This window comes from Physeter macrocephalus, chromosome 11 (genome assembly GCF_002837175.3).
Source record: "Physeter macrocephalus isolate SW-GA chromosome 11, ASM283717v5, whole genome shotgun sequence".
Classification (NCBI taxonomy): domain Eukaryota; kingdom Metazoa; phylum Chordata; class Mammalia; order Artiodactyla; family Physeteridae; genus Physeter; species Physeter macrocephalus.
Window position 1 is genome coordinate 16103132 of NC_041224.1, and position 8487 is coordinate 16111618.

The 8487-nt window shown below is 41.8% G+C and overlaps 1 protein-coding gene across 5 annotated transcripts in view; it reads left to right on the forward strand.

Annotated features, from left to right (window-relative positions):
- Nucleotides 1-4664, forward strand: part of PRTFDC1 (phosphoribosyl transferase domain containing 1) — a 101009-nt gene extending 96345 nt beyond the window's left edge. For 4 of the 5 annotated variants that reach the window (XM_055087769.1, XM_024129738.3, XM_024129742.3 and 1 more), the window contains 2 exons: nt 1906-1982; nt 3397-4664. In XM_055087769.1, coding sequence (XP_054943744.1) covers nt 1906-1982; nt 3397-3444 — 125 coding nt within the window. In that variant the 3' untranslated portion in view covers nt 3445-4664. Of the gene's footprint in view, nt 1-1905; nt 1983-2104; nt 2899-3396 lie in introns of those variants that run through there. The other variant, XM_055087770.1, reaches the window with a different exon arrangement.
- The last annotated feature ends 3823 nt before the right edge of the window (nt 4665-8487 follow it).

The window sequence follows — 8487 nt, forward strand, 5'->3', positions numbered from 1 at the left end:
CTCTAGAGCGCAGGCTCAGTAGTTGTGGCACACGGGCTTGGCTGCTCTGTGGCATGTGGGATTTTCCCAGACCAGGGCTCGAACCTGTGTCCCCTGCATTGGCAGGCGGATTCTTAACCACTGCGCCACCAGGGGAGTCCCTGATCCAACGTTCTTTCTTTTTTTTTTTTTTTTTTTTTTATGGCTGCGTTGTGTCTTCGTTGCTGTGCCGGCTTTCTCTAGTTGCGGTGAGCGGGGGCTACTCTTCGTTGCTGTGTGCAGGCTTCTCATCACGGTGGCTTCTCTTGTTGTGGATCACAGGCTCTAGGCACACGGGCTTCAGTAGTTGCAGCGTGTGGGCTCAGTAGTCGTGGCTCATGGGCTCTAGAGCGCAGGCTCGGTAGTTGTGGCACACGGGCTTAGTTGCTCCGCAGCATGTGGGATCTTCCTGGACCAGGGCTTGAACCCGTGTCCCCTGCATTGGCAGGCGGATTCTTAACCACTGAGCCACCAGAGAAGCCCCAACGTTCTTTTACTCAGAAGGTGTGGCCTTCTGAATTGACTCTTCCCAGTCTGAGTTGCCACACCTGTTTTAAAGATTGCATTGCTCGCTGTAGAGTCATCATTATCCTTACAACCAGGGGTTCCTGGGATTTGCTAATATTCTTTTAGCTAGCTCAGAATCTCTGTTCTATCTTTCTTCCCGGATTTCTGAGGCTTTGTACTTTTTGGTCCTTTCTCATAATTGACTTTTTCCTTTATGCTCAATGACACCTTTTATATCCTCTGACATCTTTTCTTCTGCTCTGCTTCTTCTCTTTGATTGTTTTTTCTCAAGAAACCTACAGTTTGGAGGGACCAAATAGGCTTTCTAACAGTGACACATAATGGAATCCTTAGAAAAATAAGTCCCTCACCTCTAGCACTTTCTGCGAGCAAGAACCAGTTGGTTTCTCCATGTGGAAGCATCCTTGGTCAGAAGGACCAAAATGTTGGTGAATGGTCAATGATGGAGATACATTTCTCTGGGCTGTAAGTCCACTGGCTATGCCAAAGTACTGTTTCGTAAAAGTAAGCAAGTACATCTCTCGTTTGCAATACCGTAATAAACATAAGATTCCCCAATACTGGAAAGAATTTGAAAAATCATTGGGCTATAGTTTGAAGACCTAAAGAAGAAGAGCTATTATATGTTCCTTAAGAATTCTTTTCAATAAAAATCATCTTTCTTTGAATAGATTCATCCTTTGCTTCACCTAAGTATCTCCAACTGCATTTAAATCCATTTACTCTCATCCTGCCCTCAGTGGAGACAGAGAGCTAATTACTCTCATCTGCATTATGGACTCAAAGACTAGCATTAGAGTAACCCTTAGCATTGTCTTCCTCAGGCTGAACAGTCCCTTTTCCTCTCATCTTGTCTCCTGGGTTTTGCTTTCCAGCCCTTTATCCAGCCGAGGATACTGAGTGCCGTGGGAGGATGGCTTCCTATTGCAACAGCCTGTGCCCCTATTCATGTATTACAGCATTGGAATACCTTCTGTTTGAACTGCACTTCATGCTTTGCGGTGTTTCCTTTGGCATGATATCATTGGGTACTGCTTGCTTTGGAACAGCAGGGCTGCATGCCTGACTCATGCACACTTCTTGATATCCACAGGGCTGCCTGAGCCCTTGCTCAGCTCTGTCTACCGGGAGTGCAGTCATTTTTCACTGTCTGTTTGCTGGCCGTCCTGTCTCCCTGAGTAGAGTCACTCTGGTCCAGGTCCTACTGGGCTCATCCTATGCATTGTCTGTCACTTTTCTCACTTACTTCTGCCTAATGGAAGGTCGTCATAGTTTAAGTGCCAACAGTAGCATATGGTGGCTTTATACTTACGTTATTTAAATTGTGTTCCTTTTTTTTTCCTCCCTCTCTCTGCTCAGATGCTGGATTTGAGATCCCAAACTTATTTGTGGTGGGTTATGCCTTAGATTACAATGAATACTTCAGAGATCTGAACGTAAGTCTTGCATGCAAATCCCTAGCCCCCTTTTCACAAGAACTTAACAACGACATCAATTTAACAAATTTTTGCAGTAGCCGTAATGATGGCTGCCATTTATTGAGTGTCTTCTGTGTCAGGAATATTCTGGGCACTTGGCGTTCGTAATCCCAATGAATTTCCACCACTGCCCAGCAAGGTAGGTATTAGGTTGATGGAAGCAATTATGATTGTCTCTATTTTGTATGAAGGAAATAAGGAAGTTAAAAGCAGAAAGATAGCTTGTTCCTGACTTTTCTCCATCGTCATCGACTGCATCTCCTCTCAACCATACTAACAGTCAATATTCAATAAACGGTTTCTTGTCAGTGCTTGAAATCTAGAAGGTTCCAGTTATAGCGGCATGTAGCTCATAACTGTTCCCCCTTTGGGAGAAATCGTTATAACATGTAGACATGGACCTCCAGTGTGGACCCCCAAGTGTATGACACTATCATTGCTGAATGATCTGGAGGTAAACATCTTACCCAAAGTGGACCAGTCCGTGTCTGTCTCCTAGGATTTAGAAACCTAAACCAAATGCCACAGAGACCAAGGGATTTGGGACTTAAGCCGTGGGCTGAGGTCTGGAGCTACCCCGGTTTCTGCCTTCCAGTTGCTTCATTGCTCTGCTCTTCCTCTACCTCTGCGAGCTACCCCAGTACCCTACCGATAACACCCCCTCCTTTTGCTTACATTCACCCAACACCATTTCTGTTGCTTGCCATCAAAATATTTCTGACACACTTCTTGCTACCCAAAAAGGGTCAAAGGAGAGTCAATACTGTGTTTAGCACAGCTCTTTCTCTATTCACCCTAGAAGGTGTAACTTCACCAGTCAGACACATCTATCTCCACCACTGCTAACTATACGCCACCACCCTCAGCATTTCTGGTTGTTACAGACCTACAGAGCCAGATTCAGAAAAGAGCTCAAAACTAAAACAATGAAGAAACTTTTGTCAAGCATGTTAGTGGGTCTCTTTAGATTTTACGTATATGTGCACGTATACATATATGTGTGCATGTGTGTGCTTATACATATATGTATGTACATAAACATATAAATACATAGATATGTATTTAAATGAACAATAAGCAGGTAGGAGATGACATTCTGTTCTTACTGCATCCCATTTTCTGCACTTTATACAGTAAGTCCCCTAAATATGAACCTTCAAGTTGCGAACTTTCAAAGATGCGAACATATTATAAACCTATCACAGTACAGTACTATATAGCCGATTGTGTTAGTTGGGTACCTAGGCTAACTTTGTTGGACTTACGAACAAATTGGACTTAAGAACGCACTCGGAATGGAACTTGTTCATATGTAGGGGACTTATTATATTTTGTTAAGAGGCTGATGCATTTAAATCCTTTACTGTTTCAGCACATATGTGTGATCAATGAACACGGCAAAGAAAAGTATCGAGTCTAAAGAAGTAATTTTCACCATCGAATCTACAGATAACATCCTACTTACGACTACACTCAGGAAGCCAGCATGTAAAGTTTGTCTCCCAGGCATGTTCGCTCAGCAGGATTTAAAAGGAAAAAAAATTTTTAATGAGCGAGCTTTCTTTTCTGAGATTATAACGTAACATGAAGAGTCCCAAAGGGTCTTAAGAAAAAGAAAGCAATTCTTTTGTTTGACTTGTTCCAAATTAAACACTCTGCCTTGCGACTCAAACTGCCTTCGCACCCCTGAGATACACCTTCTTTTGTTCTGATAAAGTCGTTATGCTTGATTACTATACCGCCACCTAGTTACTCAAATATTTTTCACTTAACTTTTTTTTTTAATCCTTTACTTTGGTAATATTTTGCAATCTTAAAACCCGGAAGCCTTTTTATTGAACCTCTGAGCCCATGTACTGGAACTGCAAGTAAGATTCCCATCCTAATAAAGGAGGGAAAGGACAATTTAATATAAATTTCTGTTTGTGCACTTCTGACAGGCCATTATTATCTGCTTTGACAAAGTCTTTCTGAACAGCAGCGTACAATGAATCTTAATGATGTTATGAAATGGGCCTTTGCCCAGTGCTCTTGATCGGAGCTTCCGGATGTGATAACGGTATGTCATGTATGCTTGGATGTACTCAACTGTGTTTAATACTCTGAATTTTAATTAGAAAAAATACAATGGCAGCAAGGCCCTGGTTTCTAAGCGGCATCCTTTTATTCACGCAGGACATGAGAAACAGCAAATCGGGGGTGGAGGGAGAAGTGTTTTCAGTGCTCAGAACCGAGCAAGTATAAATTTTTCATGTATTTCCATCAGAGGGCAAGACGCTATTATGTATTATCCTAAAGAAGAATACAGAGGTTGAGTTATTTTTTTAAGTGGCCTTAAGAGACTGATCACACGACCCAACGCGCTATAGAAAACTAGGATACTTAAGAAAGTTTTTTCTGAATAACATTTTTTTTCCATTTCCACTGTTTTATGAGTGGTTTTCTAATTTATGGGGATTTTAATAGAAAATAAACTTGAGTGCCAATAGAGCTGTTTTTTCTCACTTCCTAAAAGGAGCAAATGCAAAATAAATAACTAAGCAGCCTTTGTTTGGTTCTGAACCGTATGTGGTGTATTGTTATCGGGTTCCAGCTTCCTTTAAACTAATAAAGAATAAGAAAACTTGTTATGTCTCATAACTGCTTACTGTTTTTCTTCCGCCTTCATATTTTTTATATACTTTCAGCCATTAAACTGTGTGTGAGCCAGTAGCTTAAATATACGACTGCATACATCTTCCCTGTGGCTTTAGTTTTGTTAACCTGGAAAAAATCCAGTATATGCACCAGTATAAGCAAACGATTAAGCCAGGCTTGATCCGCTGCTTTTTTTTTTTTTTTTCCTCCTTAAGCTTGTTTGTAAAAACAAGGAATTTTAGTTGTAAAAGAAGATTTTCCTGCATATCTTTGTTCCAGTCAGAGAAGAAAATAAACCACACCCAGCTATCCCAAGGGGCAAACCAGCAAAGGGAATTCCTTCTGGCTTTGTTCCACAGACAAATCTGTATCCAAGTTATAGGTTGATAATTTGGTCTAACTGGCCAGTTTCTTGAACTATCAAAATTAATCTTCTAAATGTAATTTTCCACTATGCCACATTTATATCAGAGGACCTAGGAAAATCCAAGGACATTTGATTTTAAATATAAAATTAGCCATAAAGTATGTATTATTGAAAGATTTTCTTTAAAATGTTGAATTTTAGTAAACATCAGTATCATTTTTGAGGACTGTTTATTCAAATTAGAAAGGAAATTGATCTACTTCACAAGATTTTGAGAAGGATTTGTGAGAGTTAATGCTGAAAAAGAAAAATTCATTAAACACACAAGACGTTTAATCATTCCTGAAATGTTTTCCTGTCAGACCATATTTTGACAGTGATATCCAAGAATATCATCTTGGGAAGAATAGTATTTCCTTTTCTCTTGAACACTCTAATCTTTTTAGTATCACTGAGTTTATTCAACCTAGACCAAAAATGTAAAAGCTTATCATCTGATTAACAACTAGTGCATTTATTAATTTTGTGTTCCAAAGCTGATTAATAAGGGGGAAAAAATAGTGTGGCATGTGTCCCTGGAAAAATTTGGATTCAGTTATAATCAACATACTCAGTAATACTTTGGAATCTTTCAAACAAATCAGAATCCCTCATTACAAACTGGCCCTTTCTTACTGGATTGGAATATATCGCATATTGAACCATGTACTACCCCCAAGGTGAGCTGCGTGAAGGTCAGATCCTGATGTGCCTTGTTTAACCTTTGAATGTCTTCGGATATCACTTGTTTTGCCATGTCTCAGGCCTCCGGAGACTGAAAACAGCCTTGCAGAGCACAAGCAGCCACTTCCTCAGCCTCCTGTGCGGTGAACTTGGATTTTCCCAATGGAGACAGAAGGTAACCCATCCCACTTCTAAAGACCTGCTGTCGTGGAAACATTTCCCCACTTCCGTAACAGAGTTACTGTGTTCTAGGAAACTGAAACCCTAAACCACACTCTCGACCCAGATGTCTGGCTAATTTGGGCAAAAGACAGCATTTGGCAGTTTTACTTAGTTTACCATCATAAAGTTCCTTTGGATGCCCTGAGGACATCTGAGGGCCACTGGGCCGGCGAGTTTCACGGAGGGACATCTGGGATTTGATGCTGGGAAGCGTGCGGAGTAAGGAAAGAGGATGCATGTGGAGAGGGCCGCGAGGCTCCATGGCCCCAGCCGTACCCCATGAGCGGTTCTGAACCCTGTGGAGAGAAGTAGGCAAAGATGTCAGCAGAAAGAGCTGTTTTCCTGGTAGCCTTCATGCCACACAGTGGAGCCGCCAGGCTGGTCTCCACATCTCACTGGGGGTCCTGGTGCAGCTTTAGCGTGGGGAGAAGTCCTGGGAAAGCAGCTCCGCTTGAGGAAGAATCCAAGGATTCTGCAGTTAGGGGAGTTCTTGGGCTGGGAAGGGTGTCCACGTCCAGGGTGCTCCACGAGATGCCCCCTCCAGAGACTTCACAGGCCACAGGCTTCCACAGGGGACCAGAGCAGCCCATGAGAGGGATGTTGATGGCCACATGTGAGAAAGCTCTGAGCAACCCGGACACACAACTACTGCCTGGGTCGTACCGTTCGTGCTGCTGGTACCCTAGGCAAGGACGCCTGGCCGAGGGGAGCAAGGAGGAGCCGAAATCCAGCCCACATGCCACTTGTCAAGCCATGGACTGCATCAGCCTTCAGGTAGGGGTGTCTTTTTCTTAAAGGGGTTTCTTTTTCTAGGCCACCAGGAAAGGTTATTTTTTTGCAATTTCTCATCCACAAAAGGGTGGCTTTTTCTGCCAGGGGGAGCGTTGCTCAGAAATAGGTAGGGGAGGACTCAGAGACAGGGTGTGGGTTCTGAAGTCCTGAAATTTCCAAGTGATAGGAATAAGCCTGAACTATTGTTACTGTGACCTCGTCCATATCCAGATCCTAGTGGGTGTTGGCTAGTGAATAAGCTGTGAGTGAGGATGGTAAAGTTTAGATGATTTGTTCAAGAAACCTGGCTGTGAAGAGAAGAAGAGACACAAAACCATAGCTAGAGGCCTTTTAAAAGATGGAAGAGGCTTGTGCATCTTTATTCGCTGTAGAGAACAAAAAAAAATCAAACAATAGTAGACTGTGTTCGCTGTTGACCGCTGTGCAACAAATCAGCCCAATACTGAGTAGCTTAAACCAACAATAATTATTTTATTATCTCGCACGCTTCCAAGAGTTAGGAATATGGAGAGGGCGTGCCGGTGGGGATGGCTTGTTTCAGCTCCGTGATGTTTGTTGCTTCTGCAGGAAGATTCAAAGGCTGAGGGCTAAACTGTCTAGTGTGGCAGCCATTAGCCACATGCAGTTATTTAAATTTAAATGAGATAAAGTTAAATGAAATTTAAAATTCACTTTTTCATTCACACTAGCTACATTACAATTGCTCAATAGCCTCATGTGGTAATAAGTTACCATATTAGCACAAAGAGAAAATTTCCATAATTGCAGAACGTTCTATGGGTAGCTCTGATCTGAAGGCCTGTCTAGTGGATGATGTTGGCTGTTAGCCTGAACCTTAGCTGAGGCTGAAATTCTTCTGTGTGGTTGCTCCATGTGGTTTGGGCTTCCTCACAACATGGCGGCTGGGTTCCCAAGGCAAGTGCAGACAGAGACAGAGAGAAGCAGGTGGAAGCCATATTGCCTCTTATCTGACAGACTCACTTCCACCATGTTCTGTGAGTCAAAGCAGATACAGGAATTTGTCTGAGTTCAAGGGGAAGGAACATAGACTGCCACCACTCAGTGGTAGATTAGCATAATCATCATATTGTAAGATGGTCAAGCGGAATGGCATATATATTGCTGTGGCCATCTTCAGAAACCTGCAGATGAAATCTGCCACAGAAAAGCGATGTGCCCTGCACATTTCCCTACTATTAAGGTTAGTGAAGGAGTTGATTATCCAGTGGTCATAATGCATAATTGAAAACAAGCCTGCTTGCACAGATTTTTAAAGATTACAAAATACTACCTAGCCACGTGGGAAAATATGAGATGATGAAAAGAACACCAGGCAGTAGCACATCTTGATTACAAAGATAGAAATACACATCTTCGCACTTAGAGTATTTGGAATAAATTAGAAGACTTTGAAAGAGCAGCTTTATTTCTATTAAGGTGCTTAAGTTTGAAATATAAAAAACAGTAGAACAGTTTTTGCTTGGCAAACACCCTATAGATGTAAATTCATACTGAAATTTTGGTAGTTCCATTTTTATATGAAAAAAGTTGCATAATAATTTGGCCAAGAAAGTGATTCAGGATAAGGGCCCTTAAAACACAATGAATGTAACTAGGTGAACAATTACATATACATGTTACATACATTATACTAGAAACAATACTCATCAAGTCAATTTTAAAAACAACAGATTACTCAGTACTAACCTACAGGATTTTACA